Source organism: Echiichthys vipera, assembly GCF_963691815.1.
Source record: "Echiichthys vipera genome assembly, chromosome: 7".
NCBI lineage: Eukaryota > Metazoa > Chordata > Actinopteri > Perciformes > Trachinidae > Echiichthys > Echiichthys vipera.
In genome coordinates this window covers 33,912,921-33,936,154 of record NC_139832.1, presented here as the reverse complement: position 1 = coordinate 33,936,154, position 23,234 = coordinate 33,912,921, and the positions used below count along the sequence as shown (strand labels likewise).

At 43.0% G+C, this 23,234-nt stretch overlaps 1 protein-coding gene across 2 annotated transcripts in view; it reads right to left on the bottom strand.

The window, feature by feature from the left end:
* far1 (fatty acyl CoA reductase 1) overlaps positions 1–17,692 on the bottom strand; it is a 57,252-nt gene extending 39,560 nt beyond the window's left edge. The window contains exons 1-3 of one of the 2 annotated variants that reach the window (XM_083916507.1): positions 17,608–17,692; positions 5,221–5,336; positions 4,199–4,315 (exon numbers count right to left, since the gene is read on the bottom strand). In XM_083916507.1, coding sequence (XP_083772633.1) covers positions 4,199–4,315; positions 5,221–5,292 — 189 coding nt within the window. In that variant the 5' untranslated portion in view covers positions 5,293–5,336; positions 17,608–17,692. Of the gene's footprint in view, positions 1–4,198; positions 4,316–5,220; positions 5,337–17,607 lie in introns of those variants that run through there. The other variant, XM_083916508.1, reaches the window with a different exon arrangement.
* Positions 17,693–23,234: the final 5,542 nt, after the last annotated feature.

Below are 23,234 nucleotides of genomic sequence, written 5' to 3'. Positions count from 1 at the left end.
GCCTCGGTGTGATTGACATCTGACACGGCAGCTGCAGCAGGAGCGGAGCAGGAGCATCTCTGGTTGATTTAGCAGCGCTGAATTTTGAATGTAAAGCAGCAGATATTTCTAAAGTTATAACATTACAGTCCTCCACAAGGCAGTTGTAAAAAAATGTTGCCACAGCCTGCAGTGTTAACTAAAATGATTAAGCGTTAATGGAGTTTAAAATGATGTATGGAGTGACAGCTAATGTTGCATGTTTAAATACCATTGTTGCTGGCGGGACTTATTTAAGCTACCACACCGCAAATGTAACATTAATCATTCATATGAGATATGTTATGTAATGCCAGTCGACAGTAATGTCGAGTCTCTTACAGATTAAATTAGCTTGCTGGCTCAAAATTAAGCCAGATGACTGGAAAAAAAATGAAAGGCTATGACGTTATTTCTTGCAGGTATGAGAGCTGGTCATAATCTCAGTCTGATTCCATGACTTACAGAGTTACCTGTTAATAACATTGCTCAAATGTAAACAGACTTGTATTTATATAGCGCCTTTCTAGTCTTCTGATTACTCAAGGCGCTTTCACACTTCTTGTCACATTCCCCCATTCACACAGATGGCAGTGGACATCTACATACCATGTATTCTAACTATTCACACCAAATTGACACATTTACATTTTTTTTTTTAAATAACAAAATGAGCGAAATTGGAGAACACTTACAGATATTATTGGTGTTATTCTGGCACCTGGTGACAATTGACTTCATTGTAGGACACATGCTATTTATCTGCAGCTCTCCTGGTTACTTTACTAGATGGCAAGCGGCTCTAAGGTGACTGAAACCCTGAGACAGCAGGTTGTCCAGATGAAAGCCAAAGGGATGACCCTCTCAGCTATCAGAGAGAGGTTGGGCGTTCACAGTCTGTGATTTCAAGAACATTGAAACTTTACAAGGACACAGACTCATTTAAGTTCCTAAAAAAGGCCGGTCGTCAACGTAAAACAAGTGCACGGGAGGACAGGATCATGATAAGACTCTCAATGGGAAATCGGCTCAACGCTGCAGCTGCTCGGCAGTTCAGTGCTGAACAGGGCAACAATATGTCTCTGCACACAGAGTTTCATCTTTTAAGACTTTTTTTAAGACGGTTATGGTTCTTCTGAGCCATAGGGTCGATTCCTCCAACAGAGTGGAACAAGAGGAATAGAGAACCATTTGAAGATGAGTAAGTGTTTTTAGTACACAAAAACGATGCGTAGTTGTGACCACATTGGCTAAAGTGTGCTTCTGTGCGCAATGCGTAAAGTGGTCTGTGTATCAATAGTCATGAATGGACGGTCAATTTTGTCAAAGTATTACACTCTAATAGTTATTTAGTTTTGTATTATTGATAAGTGAGCTTCACTTAATAATAGTCTAGATGAATGGATATTTTTTGGCCACTAGTTCAGCACAATGTTCTGTGCAGATGAAGCCGTCAGTCATAGAATTGCATTTCTGTATTTGTATGTGATTTTTATACTGAACGCAACAGTAAAATCCTTCTGTCTGCCATCATCCTTGTCCTATGTTCCTGGTCCTGTGCCTGCACCACAGCCATCACCACCTCACCAGCACATGGCACAGCTGAATATTTGAAGCATAAAAACATGCACATTATGTAAATATTATACATTTTTATATCTAATAAATATTTGGTTTGGAAGAGAAACCGTTGTAATGCTATTTTTCTTCATTTGCACACATCCCATGAAGCTAGCTATGTAGTATGAAGTCCCATTTCATCTCATCGTGAAAACAGACTGAGAGACAACACTTATTCTCAAAACGCAATATTGAGGAAATTCTATTTCAGACATTCATTTTACATTTATCTATTTCATTCATATACTACACTACTTGGTGAGCCTAAGACTTTGGTTAACTAATTTCAAGCACCAAAACAATTATCCCACATGAGTAAAGGTGTGTTTTCATAAGAGATATGAAGAATTTTGAAAAACGCGGAATTTAATTTTCAGCATTTGGGCCAAATAAGCTCTTTACACATCTAGGACAAATTTGGGCCTCACTATACATAACGCTGAGTTTGTTCTGAAAATTTCCATTTAAAACACTTGGGTTTATGTTATGTGCAAGTATCCTTTAATAGGGAATTTACCAGAGTATGCAAAATCGATAAAATAGCCTTAGACCTCAGAGGGTTAAATTACTTCTGCCCAATTAAATTAAAGAAACTAACTTGACACTGGGATGTGAACAGGCTAGAAGCTTGTTTCAGTGAGCCATGCATTGGTCCTCAGAAAAACCCACTGGAGTGGTGGAAGTCCAACAGGCACAGGGGCAAAGAACTGAGCATTGTGTCAAAGCGGCAGAGCTGCATATACAGTGGCTACGGAAAGTATTCAGACCCCCTTAAATTTTTTACTCTTTGTTAAATTGCAGCCATGTGCTAAAATCATTTAAGTTCATTTTTTTTCCTTTTAATGTACACACAGCACCCCATATTGACAGAAAAACACAGAATTGTAGACATTTTTACAGATTTATTAAAAAAGAAAAACTGAAATATCACATGGACATAAGTATTCAGACCCTTTGCTGTGACACTTGTATATTTACCTCAGGTACTGTCCATTTCTTCTGATCATCCATGAGATGGTTCTACACCTTCATTGGAGTCCAGCTGTGTTTAATTCTAATGATTGGACTTGATTAAGGAAGCCACACACCTGTCTATATAAGACCTTACAGCTCACAGTGCATGTCAGAGCAGATGAGAATCATGAGGTCGAAGGAACTGCCTGAAGAGCTCAGAGACAGAATTGTGGCAAGGCACAGATCTGGCCATGGATACAAAAAAATTTCTGCTGCACTTAAAGTTCCCAAGAGCACAGTGGCCTCCATAATCCTTAAATGGAAGACGTATGGGATGACAAGAACTCTTCCAAGAGCTGGCCGTCCAACCAAACTGAGCAATCGGGGGAGAAGAGCCTTGGTGAGAGAGGTAAAGAAGAACCCAAAGATCACAGTGGCTGAACTCCAGAGATGCAGTGAGGAGATGGGAGAAAGTTCAAGAAAGTCAACCATCACTGCAGCCCTCCACCAGTCAGGGCTTTATGGCAGAGTGGCCCGACGGAAGCCTCTCCTCAGAGTAAGACACATGAAAGCCCGCATAGAATTTGCCAAAAAACACATGAAGGACTCCCAGACTATGATAAATAAGATTCTCTGGTCTGATGAGACAAAGATAGAACTTTTTGGCCTTAATTCTAAGCGGTATGTGTGGAGAAAACCAGGCACCGCTCATCACCTGCCCAACACCATCCCTACAGTCAAGTGTGGTGGTGGGAGCATCATGCTGTGGGGGTGTTTTGCAGCTGCAGGGACAGGACGACTGGTTGCAATTGAAGGAAAGATGAATGCGGCCAAGTACAGAGATATCCTGGACGAAAACCTTTTCCAGAGTGCTATGGACCTCAGACTGGGCCGACGGTTCACCTTCCAACAAGACAATGACCCTAAGCACACAGCTAAAATGACAAAGGAGTGGCTTCGGAACAACTCTGTGACTGTTCTTGAATGGCCCAGCCAGAGCCCTGACTTGAACCCAATTGAGCATCTCTGGAGAGACCTCAAAATGGCTGTCCACCAACGTTCACCATCCAACCTGACAGAACTGGAGAGGATCTGCAAGGAGGAATGGCAGAGGATCCCCAAATCCAGGTGTGAAAAACTAGTTGCATCATTCCCAAGAAGACTCACGGCTGTATTAGCTCAAAAGGGTGCTTCCACTCAATACTGAGCAAAGGGTCTGAATACTTATGTCCATGTGATATTTCAGTTTTTCTTTTTTAATAAATCTGTAAAAATGTCTACAATTCTGTGTTTTTCTGTCAATATGGGGTGCTGTGTGTACATTAATGAGGAAAAAAATGAACTTAAATGATTTTAGCACATGGCTGCAATTTAACAAAGAGTAAAAAATTTAAGGGGGTCTGAATACTTTCCGTACCCACTGTATATGGGTTTCAAATATCAGTTATCGGTCTTTTATCGGTTATTAACTGCTAATAATCAGTAACTATCAGTCGACCCCTAGTTTAAACTTACGCATAGCTGGGGATACAGGCCTCCGCCCACCTCGTCCTTTACCTCTTCCAAATACAGATTGTGCCACCCCACCTCTTAGCCCACTTCTCACCTTGCAGTTGATCATATCAGCAATGCGGGCCTGAGGGCTCTGACCAGCTTTTGACCTGACCATCACGTAGACACCTTTGACTCCTGGACAGGACCTCAGCAGCTTCTCCAGCAGCACCTTAATCAATGAGCAAATGACAGGTCCAAAACTATCTTTTCTTTGGACCGTTAAATCCATGCTAGGCACTGCACACCACCTGCCCCTTTTCATCCATTGCAGAAGTGTCAAAAAGTAAACTAAGATGCTTCTTCCTCAACAACATCTGAACATAGACTCAAATACATGCAAATCAAACAATGGCTACTGTGTTTGCTAGAATAAGGGCGAACTCACACTGTCCATCCGTACCGTGCCCCGTGCTTTAGGGTACTTGCCCCCCCCCCCCCTCTCCCCATGCGGGCCAGGCCCGTTTATACTCACACTACCTGGGCCTCGGCTGAATGCAATTAAAGGTATTCATGCATCTGCTGTTGAACTAAAATGTTCTCTATCATGCATTCACAGGATAATCTTCTTCTACATGTACTTACTGTGAAACATGGACTGAAAGCAAACTGATGAAACCCTTAAGTGAGCATCAAATTATAGCAGTTTGTCACTCATTTGCTTGCATCTCACTCTGTCATTTTGGAGTGTAAAAGAATTTTCATGTTCCCTCTCCTCTCTCGGTAGCTCACATTGTTGGGTTCAGTCATTCCCTACTCTGCTGTTAGGTCTGACGTAACACCCTCTTAAAATACCATTTCCAGGTCCAAACGCTCCGACGGCCGAACATGTGAACAATTACGATCACCTCTTCGATCAGTTAGACATCTTTTTCATCCATAAAAAAGAGGTAAAATAACAATTATATTGTTTTTTGGAAAACTCAGATCTGTTCAAACAACCGGGAACAAGGCGCTGCGGCGTTGGAGAAATACAAGGCTTGGAGCAGCTTGGACCAGGAAATCATATTTTGAAAGGGCATTAAATAATGTCTTTACAGCCGGATTAGCTACTGGCCTATTCAACTACTACTGTACCTTGCCCATGAAGCCTGTTGCCCCAGTGATCAGCACAGTTTTCCCTGCATAGTAGTCTGGGATGTTCACCATGATGTCTATTGTCCTGTTTGGTGAGCTTCTCAACACCACTCCACCTGCACAGACAGGACAGAAAATAAAAAAACACAAGAGGATTAGAATTGTGAGACCAACTTCATCTTGAAATTGTTCCATTAGTCTAGAAGGAGAAACCCTGAAAAATGTGTGCTGTAGCCCAACCTCCATGTAATTTGTCCAGTTCCATAAAAAATAGCCTGATGTCTGTAGATCGTTTATATCTATGATTTAGACTAGTATGGGTCCAGGTGGGACATCGCGGTGCTAGGGGGTGAAATATAAAGAGTGATATGGTCCCCACAAATTAATATTATGCCCTTAATCATCTCACTCTTTGAACCTGCTGACAAGACAGGTATGTACAAGCAACTGTTGCTTGTATACAGTACATTCAGAATGTATTTAGACAGTCACAGAGTTGTCCCTAACCCACTCCTGTGTCACCTTGGCTGTGAGCTTAGGGTCACTGTCTGTCCCCCATACCGTTTTATCCTTATTTATTTATCTAGCAACATTGTAATTCTAGCATTCCTTGTACATGTGTATGTATTTATATGTGCTATTATATTTAATATGTTTTTTGTTCTGTTATTATTATTATTATTATTATTATTATTATTACTTATTTTCTTGTTGGAAAGTGTACCTTCAGCCGAGTCTGGAGGTCCTGAGCACTCTGGAGCAGGTTTTTATAAGGGTATCTCTACTTTGCGCCATTCAGCTTTCCCTGAACCCTGACCAGTCCCTGCAGCTGACAAACAGCCCCACGGCATGATGCTGCCACCAACATTCTTCACTCTTCACTGGGATTTTATTAGGCGGGTGATGAGAGCTGCCTGGTTTCAGGTGTTTTTTTGCAAACTCCCAGTGGGCTTTCATGCGTCTTACACTGAGGAGAGGCTTCTGTCTGGCCGCTATGCAATAAAGCCCAGATTGGTGGATCACTTTTCTTACCAATGCCAGCTCCAGGAGGAGTCCTTGGGCCTTTATAAAACCGTGCGCAGGACTAGGGGTGGGCGATATGGCAAAAATATGTCCCAATTTTTTTCTTCTTTGTGAAGAAAGGGAGAGAGAAAGAGAGAAAAAATGAACAGATGGACAGAGAGAGAAAAGGACAGGCACGAAGACAGGGAGACAGACAGACTTCCAGAGATGCAAGCAACCAAAAACAACAATAACTATAATAATATCTATAGTTATGTGAATGTGACTTATATGTTATGGCAGTTAATACAGCAGAATAGTAGAAACAAGCACAGCTAAGGTGATAGAATATGACAATGATAATAATTATGGTGGCAAACATGATCAATGATGAGTAGTGGCAATAGCTAAGATACAGCAAGACATACCACTGACGGTGTTTTTATGGCTACAAATTTTATTTAGACTAGTGATAGTATTATCTCTAAAGGAGACTCAAGCCACCCTCCTTAGAAAACTAATTTTGGCTTCTTGTACACAAGATCTCTTTCTTTCGGTCATGACCAAGCTTTTATGACCATAGGGGAGGGTAGGAGCGAAGATTGACCGGTGGATTGAAAGCTTTGCCTTCCGGCTCAGCTCTCCTTTTGTGACATCGGTGTGGTAGAGCAACTGCAATACCGCCCCCGCTGCTCCGATTCTTCGGCCACGGCCACTCACGCTCCATCTTCCCCTCGCTCGTGAACAAGATCCTGAGGTACTTGAACTCCTTGAAGATAAAGAGGCCATGTACTAATATCCCAATCACAGCTGATAATGTCAAAAATAAAATATATTCAGTGAATAATGCAGGACTGGGCCCACAGATAGGGTGCTACGCACATGTAGTGACAAAATAAACAAACTTATGTTAATTTGTCTTGAAATTTCTTTTTTTTTTTGCTGATACGAGAAACGATCCGAACCATGAGTATTTTTTATTCATTGCACCCCTAATCCCGAGGTACTTTAACTCCTTCACTTGGGGTAAGGACTCATTCCCTACCTGGAGTAAGCAATCCACACTTTTCCTGCTTAGAACCATGGCCTCAGATGTAGAGGTGCTGATCCTCATCCCAGCCGTTTCACACTCAGCTGCGAACCGATCCACTGACCAACGATGCAGCAAAAAGCAGAGACGGGACCCTCAGCCGACCGAACTGGAACCCCTCCCCAACACGACTACGCCTCGATATCCTGTCCATGAAAATCACAAACAGGATTGGTGACAAAGCGCACCACTGGCGGAGGCCAACACCCACCGGGAACGGCTCCGACTTCCCACTGTATCTCCCGGGGGACCCGGTCATACGCCTTCTCCAGATCCACAAAGCACATGGAGACCAGATGGGCATACTTCCAGGCCCCCTCTGGAATCCTTGCAAGAGTGATGAGCTGGTCAGTTGTTCCACGTCCAGGACGGAATCTGCATTGTTCCTCTTCAATCGGAGGTTTCACTGTATGACAAACCCTCCTTTCCAGCACCTTGGGGTTGACTTTACCCGGGAGGCTGAGTAGTGCGATACCCCTGTAATTGGCACACACTCTCAGGTCCCTCTTTTTAAACAAGGGAACGACTACCTCGGTGTGCCACTCCCCTGGCACTGTCCCAGACGTTGACGCAATGTTGAAGAGACTTGTCAACCAAGACAGCCCCTCCCAACCCAAAGCTTTCAGCATTTCAGGACAAATCTCATCAATCCCTGGGGCTTTGCCTCTGTGGAATTGTTTGACTACCTCAGTGACTTTCGCCAGAGATATTGTCAAAGATCACTATCAGCCTCTCAGCTTTGCCTCTACAAAAGAGGGCAAGTTAGTCGGATTAGGGAGTTCCTCAAAGTGTCCCTTTCACCGCTCGATTACCTCATCAGCTGAGGTCACCAGTGTCCCGTCCTTACTGTAAACAGCTTGGACGGTTCCCCGTTTCCCCCTCCTGAGGTGCCAAATGGTTTTCCAGAAGCATGAAAGTCCATCTCCATGACTTCTCCGAACTTCACCGATAACCCACTGCTTTGCCTCTGACACAGCAAAGGCTGCAGCCCTTCTGGTCCGTCGATACCTTGCAACTGCCTCTGGAGTCTTCCAGGAAATGATATGTACTCCTCCTTCAGTCGGACAGCTTCCCTGACCACCGGTGTCCACCACCGTATTCAAGGGTTGCGGGCTGTCGATAGTTTTTTCCCGGCATTATTTACAGACAGACATCCACAGGCAGCTCTGTGTTGCTGGAGACGCCTTTTTTAAGTTCAATAAATGTTCTCTTTTTAAAAAAAATTGAGACTCGGAACATTTGTTGTCATAATTGTGTTATTTTTATGATGTAAATTGAGGGAGCAAAAGTAGTATCAGCTCCAAATATCGGCTCAAGAAAATCGTCAGTCCGTATCGGTCATTGGCTAAGGCTGAGGAAAAGAAAAAAAACATATGGGCATTTGCCCTAAAATCTCTATCGGTCGATCCTTGTATGGACTGCCTCTGGGTGGATGGATGGTATATGGATTAGGGATGGGTAAAAATAACGATTCAGCAATCTTCTGAATCGATTCAAGCCCCTGGCCAGTGGGGGCGCTGTGACCAACACCTTCGTGTGATTCGCGCTGAACGGACGGGGGCCGCACTAGACCAAACCATAACAATATGGCGACCGATGCGAGTAGTAGCAGCAGCGTGAAGCCAGCGCCTTCAAACCTGAAAGCAGACGTGTGGATTCATTTTGTATTCCCATGTTAACGTGGAACATAGGAAAGATATAAAAGTAAGGTGTTGTGCAAACTTTGCCAGGCGGTTCTTAAATACTGTAGCAACACGACAAACCTGCAAAACAACCTGAGCCGACACTATGCAGTTCTGCAGCAACCCGTGGCTAAATCCGCGGATTCAAAACAAACGCAACTCGACAGATCCCTTATGTGCAAACTGGCGCCAGGTTCTGTCCGGGCATTACATTACATGTAATACAGCACTGTAATGTTTTATTTCTTTCCTTTTGTACACCTTAAACTGGTATTGTTGTGCTGATGTTATATTTTCAGTTTTTTTTTTTTACAAAAATGGTTAGTTATTTATTTAGTTTCCAAGCGGAAAGAAATACATAATTTAAGTTACATGCACTTTAGTTCAGTGTTAATACAGCACTGTCATTTTTTAAATACTTTTGTATGTATGTGTATCAAATACATACATGTACTAGTATTATTGAGCTGATGTTTTATTACTCAAAATGTTATGAGATGGTTAACAATTTCCAAGAGGAAAGAAACGCACAATTTAAATTTACATGCACTGTAGTTGAGTGTTTAAGCAGTCTCCTGTTTTATCATGCTATGAGTTGTACCATAGCTGTTAATAAGGCATGAAACAAAATAAATTATTTGAAAAAATGACCTGGTACTCTTACGTGCGCATTTCTACGGAATACTGAATCGACATCGAGGCATTTCAATATCGAAATCGAGTCACAGTTTGATACACCTCTCTGCGCTGCCCTTATCGCAGGTGCCCAGGAAGCAGAGTGGCAGTCTTACACACCTCTCTGCGCTCCCTGTTGAGCATTTTCCAGCTCAGTTTAGTATACAAACACTGTCTGCCCCACGATCATTTAAATTAAACAGATCAAAAATTAACAGAATGGGAGCTATAAAGAAAAACTTGATACAAATCAACGCAAAATCTGCGACTATGCAACAATATCAGAAAATAAAATGTGGACTTTTAAACATCAGATCTTTGTCATCTAAAGCTGTATTAGTAAACAATCTGATATCAGATAACCATATTGATTTACTCTGTCTGACTGAACATGGCTGCGTCCCGAAGAATATGTTAGCCTAAATGAATCCACTCCTCACAGTCATATTAATACTCATATTCCTCGAGGCAGTGGTCGAGGAGGAGGCGTTGCAGCTATTTATGACTCAGGCCTATTAATAAACCCTAAACCTAAACTAAATTATAATTCGTTTGAAAGTCTTGTTCTTAGTCTTTCACATTCAACCTGGAAAACTGTGCAGCCAATTATATTTGTTATAGTGTACCGTGCTCCTGGTCCGTACTCTGAATTTCTGTCTGAATTCTCAGAGTTTCTGTCAAATTTAGTCCTTAAATCTCACAAAATAATCATTGTAGGTGATTTTAATATTCATGTGGACAGCGATAATAATAGTCTCAGTATCTCGTTTATTTCTCTATTAGATTCGATTGGTTTTAGTCAGAGTGTACATAAACCTACTCACTGTTTTAATCACACCCTCGACCTTGTTTTGGCTTATGGTGTGGAAATTAATGACTTAATAGTCTTTCCACAGAATCCTATTTTATCAGACCATTATTTAATAACTTTTGAATTCATATTACAGGACTACTCACCTCTGGGTAAAAGTGTCTACACTAGATGTTTATCTGATAGTGCTATAACTAAATTTAAGGAAGCGATTCCATCTGCATTTACTTCAATGCCTTATCCTAATATTCAAGACTCCTGCACTAACGTTAGTTTCTCTGAAATTGATCACATTGTTGATAGTGTTGCAGGCTCTCTAAGAACAACACTCGACTCTGTTGCTCCTTTAAAAAAGAAGATAATAAAACAGAGGAAGTTAGCTCTGTGGTATAACTCACAAACCCATGAATTAAAACAAATATCGCGAAAGTTGGAAAGTAAATGGCGCTCCACTAAACTGGAGGAATCTCACTTAGTTTGGCAAGAAAGTCTTAAAACCTATAGGTAGGACCTCCGTAATGCCAGAGCAGCCTATTACTCATCTTTAATAGAGGAGAATAAGAACAATCCTAGATTTCTTTTCAGCACTGTAGCCAGGCTGACCGAGAGCCACGGCTCTATTGAGCCATACATTCCTATAACCCTCAGTAGTAACGACTTCATGACCTTCTTTAATGACAAAATTATAACTATTAGAGACAAAATCAACTCGCTTGGCACCAATTTTTCATCAAACCCAGGAACCTTAGAAACTGTACGACCTGATATATTCTTGGACTGCTTCTCTTCAGTCGACCTTAACAAATGAACCTCTACTATTTCAGCATCAAAACCATCTACTTGTCTCATAGACTCTATTCCAACTAGGTTACTTAAAGAAGGTTATGTACCACAGTCTTTTAAAGTAGCTGTAATTAAACCTCTTCTTAAAAAGGCCAGTCTTGATCCTGAGGTACTAGCCAACTATAGACCTATATCTAACCTTCCTTTTCTCTCTAAGATCCTCGAGAAATTAGTCGCCAATCAGCTGTGTGACTTTTTACATAATAATGAGATATTTGAGGATTTCCAGTCAGGATTTAGAGCAAATCATAGCACTGAGACAGCACTGGTGAAAATGACTAACGACCTTCTAATAGCTTCAGACAATGGACTTGTCTCTGTGCTTGTTTTACTAGATCTTAGTGCGGCCTTCGACACTATTGACCATCACATCCCGCTACAGAGACTGGAGCATCTGATTGGCATTAAAGGAACCGCACTGAACTGGTTTAAGTCATATTTATCAGATAGATCTCAGTTTGTACATGTTAATGACAAATCCTCCTTGCACACTAAAGTTCTGTCCTTGGACCGATTCTTTTCACCTTATATATGCTTCCCTTAGGAAATATTATAAGGAAGCACTCCATAAATTTTCATTGTTATGCTGATGATACACAATTATATTTGTCGATCAAACCAGAAGAAACCGAACAGTTAGATAAACTTCAAATGTGCATTGGGAAATAAAAAGATGGATGACCTGCAATTTTCTGATGTTAAACTCAGACAAAACTGAAGTTATTGTACTTGGCCCCAAAGGCCTCCGAAACTCAATAGCTAAAGATATTGTTACTCTGGATGATGTTGTGTTGTCCTCCAGCACCACAGTAAGGAATCTGGGTGTTATTTTTGATCAGGATATGTCCTTCGATTCTCACATAAAACTAACAACAAGGACTGCATATTTTCACCTGCGTAATATTGCAAAAATTAGGAACATTGTGTCTCAGAAAGATGCAGAGAAACTTGTCCATGCATTTGTTACTTCTAGGCTGGACTATTGCAACTCCTTATTATCAGGCTGCTGCAATAAGTCTTCAGTTGGTCCAAAATGCTGCATCAGGAGGGACCATGCGCGGACATTTAAAACAATGGCGGCGAAGGTTCACGTTGGTGTGATGCGGAGGTGGAGTGTTTACTGCAGATTTGGTCGGATGAAAATATTCAAAAACAGTCGGACAAGACGCTCAAAAACTCAGAGGTCTATGGAAAGATTTGTAAACAAAGTGACGCATCGCAAAGACCTCAATCAATGAGTGTGACGTGTTATGGCGTGATGACGTATGGACAGGCAAGAAGCATTTGCACGAGGCCCAGGCAGTGTGAGTACAAACGGGCTGGCCAGCGGGGGGAGAGGGAGTGGGGGACAAGTACCCTAAAGCCCGGGGCACGGTACAGGCGGACAGTGCGAGTGCGCCCTTAGGCTGATATGTCTCAGCTCCTTCAGTGAAGCGTATTGGGGTTGGTCTGGTCTTTGGAATGGTAATGGGTTTAACACCTAAAAACTGAACAGCCGTCGCCTGTTCAAACAGAGTTTAGAAACTTGCCTCATCTTTTTTGCCTTAACTGAGGTCCTAACAACTTTGACAGCAGCCTTCATGCCAGCAATGGTCTCAGTTCTCTTCTGAAAAGAGATGTTCAGGTATTCAAGCTCATGAATCACTGGTGAGGCAAGGATGAGACCCAAAACTGATTTGCCTTTCCTAAACTGCCCTAGCAGGCCATTAGCAGTAGATGCAGTATTTGAGGCACCAATAGCCATCTCTTGCAAGCTTACTGACAAAACAGTAATGGCTTTGCCCCGTACAGTCCATCTGGTGGGACACAGGGGTTTTATTGCAGTGGATTCTCTGCATGTCCTATTGCAGCATGGATTGCCTTAAACTTGCCTGAATGAGACAAAAGGACTCCAAGATGGCTGACCCAATCCAATGATTCTCTGATTAGAACAGAGGCTAAGCAAGCTTTCTGTGTGATTAAATTAGCACAGTGCCCCACAATGAACGTAAAGTGCTAGTGGCTGCTCTTGTTTTATCAGTGCTTGTGCACCAGCATGCTTCCCAGCCATATTAGCTGCCCCGTCATAAGTTTGACCTCGTAAACCATGCCTTGGTAAATTTAATCTCAGCAGCACATCTTTAACTACTTCAGCAAGGCTTTTTCCTGTTGTATCAGAAACAGAATAAAAACCAATGAACTCCTCATGGGGCTTCAGGTCATTGTCAACATAACGCAGGCAAATACTTTCTTCTTCTTGCCCGGAAATGTCTTGCATCCATCCAAAATTACTGCATACTGAAGAACTGGTAGGCCTCTGACTGTATCAGCTATTCCACTAACAATTTTGTTGCTCATTGTAGAAAGAATTTTATTCTGGATCTGTGGACTGATGTAGCCTTTCTGTGACCTCTACAACCACTTGGCTAAAATGACATCATCCTCCTCACTGTCTATCAAGAGTTAATAAAAATGACTGTTTTCATCCTCATGCCTCTCAAGGCCTGTCCCTGTCGTGCCAAATATTTGATTGAACTCACAATTTTCACCAGATAGTGCCTGTTGTCTGCTTGTTGATTTGCCAAAGCACTGGACAACTGTGCATTTATAGGGTGCTTTTCTTGTGCAGTCACAGAGACAGCATGACGATGTGTATGACTACTTTCATGTGCTTTAAATTTTTCAATAGCTTTTTTCCAATTTTTGAATCCAGAAGTGATAAAGGCGGCACTGATTTTACAGCAAATGGTGTGAGTTTGTGCTGGTTAATTCTCATACATCATAATGTAGCCAGGGGAAGTACTTGTACCACCGCTCTTGGAAGGATGTTGTCTGTCCCTGATCTTACCACCCTAAAAAAACAGTCCCAATGTCACAAAATGCGACAAGACTGCAGTTACTACAAGCATTCTAACCCTTTAATGTTAGGTGAATAAGGTATAGAAAAATACTGATGGGAAAGCTAGTGCTGTACTAAAATCATGTTTGTTATATTATTGTTTAAATTAAACCATGTTCACTTCCTATCATGTTCAACAAACTAAAATCACCTAACCCTTCATAAAGCACCTGCCTACAAATGTACAGTGCTGGCTCTCCCTGTATCACCCTCACTGTCACACCTGTCACCACTAGTTTCCAGCTGAACTTCATCTGATCTCTAATATGAAAGTAGTGAAGATGAATTAGTAGTAGTATAGAAAAATACTAATGGGAAAGCTAGTGCAATATTAAAATAATTTCTGTTATATTATTGTTTAAAATAAACTGTGTTCACTTCTTATGTTCAAACCTTCCTCTAATGATCAACAAACTAAAATCACCTCACCCTTCATAAAACACCTACCTGCAGTAACTGTGCTGGCTCTCCCTGCATCACCCTCACCACTGTCACCACTAGTTTCCAGCTGAATTTCACCAGCCCGGCCCCTCAACGTCTCAGACTGTTTGGAAGCGTCAGTCTGAGACGTTGAGGGGCCGGGCTGGTAACAGGATGCTGTGTTGCGCTTTCAAAATAAAAGCACGATTTCAAAATCGAATATTTTTCTCATTTGCGGTATAATTTTTGGGTGGGACAAATGCGACTGTCTCCAATACTGGAGGGCGACCCCTCCCCCAGTTCCTACGCCCTTACCTACAAGCCATGTTAACGTAATGCTCCAGCTGCTGACTTGTCCACAAATCAAGTACGTTCATATTTGAGAAAACAAACAAGATGTCTTCATTAAGCCAGGGAAAAATGAAGCTAATGGATTTTGTCCAGAAGAATCTCTGCAAAAGAAATCTTGACATAGCTGGTGTCCCGTTTATGTCACTCGTTTGTGTGTATATCGGAGTGAACAATGCAGAACTAGGACAGAAGACAGCAGGTAAACACAGATTTCTCTGCAGTTTTTTGTTCTGAACACAGAACCTGGCAATCTCATATGGATGTCCTTGAAAGCTGAACAGCCAAGACAGAAAAACTAAAATATTTTCTTCTCTACATGCTAACAAACAGAAAGCTCTGTAATCTTAGGCTTGAGTCCAGCCAGGACCTGCTGTGGCCTGTGAAAGAGCTACTGTAGCTGACAGAGACAGCAACTTGATCTCTGATTTATCCCTTTACAATGGATGGAGATTTAGTTCTAGAAGAACATTAATAATCTAACATGTTTTGATTCTTAACGCTGAATGTAAAATGTTAGCTAGCACTAACGTTAGCTAACCTTACCTAGCACAGACTACCTGCAATTGATCACATTGCAGTTAAAATAAATAATCCACTGATTTATGTCTTTACAGGCAACGTCAGAATCAAATGAATGCAGCTGGAGCTGTGTTCAATGTTCAATATTACACCAGACGTGTACATATTTGCTTTTCAAGTTGTTAATAGATCTTTGATTTTCTGAAAGGAAGCATGTATAATTATTGTGCATAACTGTAGAAACATTTTTAACTAAACTGATTAAGCATACTAAAGAACACGTATCTCTTCAGTGTTTTCCATACATCACATCATGGTTACGAGGAATATGAATAACCTCTGTGCTCATGTAAACACCATATGCTGAATATAATCAGAAGCCTCATAAACTGGATATTCATGTCTATGTAAAGGCACTCATTTGTGAATGTGCAGAGATCTCAGCTTCTGAAAATATAGATATGCTGATATTCTTTAAAAAACTTCCTAACTACTGTAGTAACACGGGCCAAGCCTTAGTTTCTAAATAAATTATTGTTTTTGCTATTTAAAATAATATATATGTTCAGTTTAACTTTTACAAAGAAAATGAATTGTGCACCGTTTTGCAGTTTATACCTCTGAAATAATCATTCTTAAATTTTAAAAGAAAAAGAAGAGAGATATATTTGGTAGATTTGATCACTTTTTGTTAAAAAAAATAGTCAAGAACAGTAACTTTAAGGCTTTTGCAAACAACAGTCTCAGAGGAGCAATCCATGTCCAACTTATTTGAAAATCTACAGCCAGGCAAAGGGAAAACTGAGTTTAAAGGTTTGTCACAAAGACATTCCCTTAAATCTCTCAAACAAAACATACAAGAGCAAGTTTTCATCTCTTCTACTTGGTTTATCTCAGCGGCCACCCAAGACCTACAGGAAAGAGATTTATCCAGCCGAGTTAGACCTAACCATAACCATTCAAGGTCATTATTTAACCCCAACCATCTCACAAGATGTTCATAAGTCTTGGGTAACCACTCGACACAACCTTGCTCCTGCAACACCAATATAATAGTTTATCCCTCTGCAACAAACTGCTTATCCGTGTAAGAAATGCCAACTTCCTGCTCATGGTGAAGTCCCAATGTACCATATTTGCAAGTGGCTTGTATGGACTTGTATTTCAGGTCAATTCACCCACACAAGACATGAGGAATGTCATGAGACCAACAACAGGAAAGTGTGCCTATGTGACTAACTAGCCTGACATAAGAGCACACAGACTCAAATGCGGTATAATGTGTGAATCTGCATGCACTGACGGGTTTAACAATTCTGTAAAATCAGGAGGAAAAAATGCCCCCAAAAGTCTATTTTTAGTTCACAATACATCATCCAATCTTCGGAAAATGTTAACTAAATTACCATCTGCACTTTACTAGTTGCTCAGTATCTTAAACCCGTTGAGGGCACCATTTCCACTTAAACCCCAAAACTGCCAGTACATTACAGTTACATTACATATCAGAGCAGGCAGAACACACTGAGACTAGAGTCCAACAAGCAAAACGAAGGCAACCGATCCCGTGATTCTCATTGCACACAGCTGCCTCACTTCATTACCACTCAACGTCCATTTGCACAGTGGGCGACGCTTACAGTAAAACCCCACTGACTATTTGCTTTGATAGACGTTGATGTGATTACTGTAAAGCCTGGGAGTAAATTAATAGTGAGGCCGCTCAGGTGAGAGACATCGCCTTAAATATTTAAAGTGCCTCCTATGATGCCAGAGCAGTCAAGCTTCCTCATTTAAGTGCTCGAACAAACTGGTAGGGTTGGGAAAAGAAGAACCGTTGAGGATTAAGAGTTTTGTTTAACACAAGAGCCCCATGGTGCCTGGGGGGTCGCAGTGGTGACTGACTGAGGGGGAATGGAAGTACACGGTAAACGTCTCTGTGTATCTCTTCGACCAACACTACAGTTTTGTTTCGCCCCCCTCTCTCTCTTTCTACACGATGTCACACATTGAGCAGACTGGAACGCCTAGCGCTTTGAAAACCGGTAATGAGCGCCACAGTTCAATGCTACATGGTACACACGGCTCGTAGGCGTAGTTGAAAGGGTATACATACCCAAAATGTCGATGTTTCCCGGTTTCCTGAACTTGAGAGTGTGTTGTGTGGTGGAGAAGCAACGTGTGCAGCTCTAAGCGACAGATTGGAGACCAAGCAGGAAGCAGCAGTCTGGGCGGATAAATGTACCGCGTTGACGTCAGCGGCACAGATAGGCTGAAAATGAGCTCCCACTCCTCCGTGTTTCACTTCGTCTAAAAAGGTTCAGGTGAACTGAAACGCACCTTCTTGATGCCTACAGGTATTGTTCTATAATCTCAGGCATTTCAGAAGTCTGGGTGCGCATAAAACTCGAATCTGGTGACAAATAATGTGTTAGGTAGACCCAACTACGGAAGACTGCGGTCAAGCCAGCTTCCACCTCATTAGACTATGAAACATAAAGAAGTGATGCAGCTGATCATCTGCATCATCTGTATGAAACTGTGGAAGACCAGATATGCAACAAGCCCCCACCACAGCAACTTCCTGGTCCAATCCAGTCCAGTTCTCCGAGTATCCACTAGGAGTATTTTGCACAATAGAACAGTTTCTCATTGACCCCTAAACAGGCCGTTTTCAAAAGCGTAATTAAACCTATTTAAGGCCTGGGACAAAAAACATTCTAGTCTGTATGTTTACAGACAAATGTTGTCTACGACCTTCATGGACATATATTGGAGGTTAAAGTTTATGAATAATTAGGAGCGCGGCCTCTTGAGTGACAGCTAGCCTCTGGCCCTCACTTCACCTCAGAGTAGGGCTGCAGCTATCAAATCTTTTTGTAAGTGAGTATTCTACCAATTATTCCATTGATCAATCCAGTAATCAGATAATAAAAAAATATAATTTTGCTTAAAATGTATTATAATTTGCCTTTTCCAGATGTAGTGGTGTTCATCCGCAAAAACGGTCCGTGTGGAACAATGATCCCTGCGCTGAAAAGGCCACATAACGCACGAGACAGGAATTAAACAACTCTGCCTCAATGCATTTTTGTAATTGAGTAACTGGAGTTACCCAAGTAATTGTTTCAGCCCTATCTCAGAGGCTAGTTGTCAGGATTAGCATGCTAACTCCGTCATTTGATCTGGACTGTGGTCATTCGTGTGGTGGTGCTACCATAAGTGACAAGATGGTTTGCTCTTCGATCAGCTGTACAAACAGATGGTTAAGAAACACAACGTGTTAGCTCTGTTATGCTAATTAAATAGCCGTAATTACACCATGACTTGCAATACAGCCTACTATCTATGACACATACACTAGATGCTAATCTGGAGCACTGGGAAGATTCAGTCTAGGAGGGTCGGTGTTTTACAGTCTATGGGCACGGGACTGTGTTGAATATCAGTTAAAATCAGAGATCATAAATGCTGCCTGCACTTTTCTCACAGAGCCGGTGTGTTTTCCACTAGATTGACACGGGAGTTTCCCGTACAAAATCTCAAATAATAACTCCCAGTCCCGAAACACTTACTCCTACTCCCGTTTATCTAGCAGCGTGTGCTGTTAGCCTAGCTCCCGGGCAGTCAAGCTAATGTGGCTAATTCTGTAAACATCAGGTCAAGTTATAGTCACACTGTCGCACCTGACCAGAAGACCGCAGCTCCCAAGCCGAGTGACAGCGGAAATTTACTAAATTTTGCTATTTGCTACTGGTTGTTATAAACACTGACACTATGTGTAAACAGGTGCTCACTGAACTCTGAAGGAGACGAACTCTGGACAATAATCAATTCCTTCCATGTAACAAAGTAAACTTATGCCACACATCACTTTAGAAAAGATCATCGACTTTATCCGCTGCATGTAGGTGAGTGACTTGGGGTAAGGACTCATTCCCTACCTGGAGTAAGCAATCCATCGGTTTCCTGCTGAGAGCCATGGCCTCAGATTTAGAGGTGCTGATCCTCATCCCAGCCTTTTCACACTCGGCTGCAAACCGATCCAGTGAGTGCTGAAGGTCACTGACTGACGATGCCATCAGGACCACATCATCTGCAAAAAGCAGAGACGAGATCCTCAGCCCACCGAACTGCAACCCCTCCCCACCACGACTATGCCTCGATATCCTGTCCATGAAAATCATGAACAGGATTGGTGACAAAGCGCACCCCTGGCGGAGGCCAACCCCCACCGGGAACAAATCCGACTTACTGCAGAGACTCCGGACACAGTTCTCGCTTTGGGTGTACAGAGATTGGATGGCCCACAGAAGTGACCACCTTTCCCCCATACTCCCGCAGCACCTCCCACAGTATCTCCCGAGGGACCCGGTCATATGCCTTCTCCAGATCCACAAAACACATGTAAACTGGATGGGCATACTCCCAGGAACCCTCCAGGATCCTTGCGAGAGTAAAGAGCCGGTCCGTTGTTTCACGTCCAGGACGGAATCCGCATTGTTCCTCTTCAATCTGAGGTTCGACTATAGGATGAACCCTCCTTTCCAGCACCTTTGAGTAGACTTTACCAGGGAGGCTGAGTAGTGCGATACCCCTGTAATTGGCACACACCCTCTGGTCCCCCTTTTTAAACAGAGGAACCACCACCCCAGTCTGCCACTCCCTTGGCACTGTCCCAGACTTCCATGCAATGCTGACGAGCATTTCTAGACGAATCTCATCAATCCCAGGGGCTTTGCCACTGTGGAGTTGTTTGACTACCTCATTGACTTACGCAAGGGATATTGACAATGATTCCCCATCAGCCTCTAGCTCTGCCTCTACCATAGAGGGCGTGTTAGTCGGATTAAGGAGTTCCTCAAAGTGCTCCTTCCACCGCCCGACTACCTCATCGGCTGAGGTCGCCAGCGTCCCGTCCTTACTGTTAAGAGCTTGGACGGTTCCCCGTTTCCCCCTCCTGAGATGTTGAATGGTTTTCCAGAAGCACCTTGGTGCCGCCCGAAAGTCCTTCTTCATGACTTCTCCAAACTCCTCCCACACCCGCTGCTTTGCCTCTGACACAGCAGAGGCTGCAGCCCTTCTGGCCTGTCGGTACCTTGCAACTGCCTCTGGAGTCTTCTGGGATAACATATCCCAGAAGGCCTCCTTCTTCAGTCGGACAGCTTCCCTGACCACTGGTGTCCATCACGATGTTCGAGGGTTACCGCCCCTTGAGGCCACAGCTCACTGCTGCAGCTTCAGCAATGGAAGCTTTAAACATTGCCCACTCCGGTTCAATGCCCCCAACCTCCACAGGGATGCCAGGAAAGCTCCGACGGAGGTGTGAGTTGAAGATCTCTCGGACAGGGGCCTCCTCCAGATGTTCCCAGTTCACCCGCACTACTCGTTTGGCCTTACCTGGTCTGTCCAGAATCTTCAATCCATCCTCTGACCCAACTCATCACCAGATGGTGATCAGTCGACAGCTCTGCCCCTCTCTTCACTCGAGTGTCCAAAACATACGGCCTCAGATCAGATGATACGATCACAAAATCGATCATCGACCTTTGGCCTAGGGTGCTCTGGTACCACGTACACTTATGAGCATCCTTATGTTCGAACATGGTGTTAGTTATAGACAATCTGTGACTAGCACAGAAGTCTAATAACTGATGACCACTCAGATATAGATCAGGGAGGCCTCCATCATTGCCCACGTGGGCGTTGAAGTCTCCCAGAAGAACTATGGAGTCCCCTACTGGAGCCCCATGCAGGACTCCATTCAGGGTCTCCAAGAAGGCCGAATACTCTGAACTGCTGTTCGGTGCATATGCACAAACAACAGTCAGAGTTTCCCCCCCCCTACCACCCGCAGGCGTAAGGAGGCGACCCTCTCGTCCACCGGGGTGAACTCCAACACCGCTGCGCTCAGCCGGGGGTTTGTGAGTATCCCCACACCCGCCCGGCTCCTCACACCCTGGGCAACTCCAGAAAAGAATAGGGTCCAACCCTTATCCAGGAGTACGGTTCCAGAACCGAGACTGAGTGTGGAGGTAAGCCCCACCAGATCTAACTGGTAGTGCTCCACCTCCCGCACAAGCTCCGGCTCCTTCCCCGACAGAGAGGTGACATTCCACGTCCTCAGAGCCAGCTTCTGCTGCCTGTGTCTGGTCCGTACAGGCCCCTCTCCTTCACTGCCACCCGTGCAGCAGCGCACCCGACCCAAGTGGTTCCTCCTGCAAGTGGTGGGCCCCCAGGATGGAGAGGAGGGAGGCGCCACGTCACTTTTTCGGGCTGTGCCCGGCCGGGCAGGGTCTCTCTTCCTCTTCCTCGTTTGTCCATTGAGTCTTTGTTAACCATTCTTAGTCCGGCCCCTCGTCTGAGACCACTCTGCCATGGGAGACCCTACCAGGAGCACTAGGCTCCAGACAACACAGCCCTCAGGTTCACAGGGACACACAAACTTCTCCACCACAATAAGGTGATGGTTCCCGGAGAGGAACCTGAAATAATGATAATAATTATTATTCTCCATGCAGAAACTCAAAAGCACCCACATTTTCAAAAACAGAGATATAGGACTGAGATGGTCAAACAAAGAAACAAGAGCCAACACACCTGAAAAGTATACACACAGTGTGAAAACAATCCAACATTTGGATTCATCTTGAAGTATATTATCAGTGAATGCTGATGTTAGAAATATGTGTTAGACTGATCCAGATCTATACAATCTAAAGGACAGTGCTCGCGCTGCAGTTGTTAAATTGTATAAGTATCTCATAATTACGAGAAAAGATCTCGTAATCACGAGATAAGGTGTCTATTTTTTTTTTCTATTGTGAAGGCAATACGCTTCCGTAGCCGACCAACTTAAGGGGATCCAGTTACAGTCACAGTTTGATGACCAGTTGCTTGTGGTCAAGATATACTTTTAGCTGTTAGCAAACTGTAAATAGGCTAGATATTTGCTAACTTGCATTATTCTATTCAGCCAGGTAGCTGACTCTACTTCTGCCACAGTTCAACTACATCTCAGCATTTACCATGTAATTACCATTTTAGGCCAGTGTGTTCAGCCCTCATTGCCTCACTATAAAATTAGATTGATTAATTAATATTTCATGGCAGAATGAATCCTGCACTTGATCCATCCTAACTATTTAGCAAGGGGCCGCCCATTTCCTCTGTGTCATGGGCAAGCATAGCCAGATCAACCTGTCAGGTGGCCCAGGGTAAACATTTGCGCAGCAGGCTTGCATAGACCTATCTCCACAGCGTGCTGGTGAAAACTCTGGCTGCAAGAGTTATTTTTGACTAGGATAGGGGTAAAAAACAAACACACTGGGTTGTTTTTTTTTTTTAAACCAATCACAATCTTCTTGGGCAGTACTAAGCCTGGATGCAGTGATGTGCCCTTGCAAAATAGATAGTGGGAGGGGCTGAAATAGGCACCAAATGGCAGACTTTATCCCAACCATCATCTGTGCACTCTGTGAAATAAGACAAACCAGGTTAAAATAATAATAATAATAATAATAATAATAAAAAATTAAAAAATAATAATAATAAACACAGGGCTTCTCTAAAAGTCACAATTGGCCAATAATTAAGGATCCACCTTAGCTGATTATGCATCAGCTAAGGTGTACAGCAGGCAGTTGTACAGCAGGGGAAACAAGCACATGCAGGTGGAAGCCACCTAAACCCTTATTGAAAATCAGGGCCATTTGAGTGACTATGCTGTCTACACAACCAACA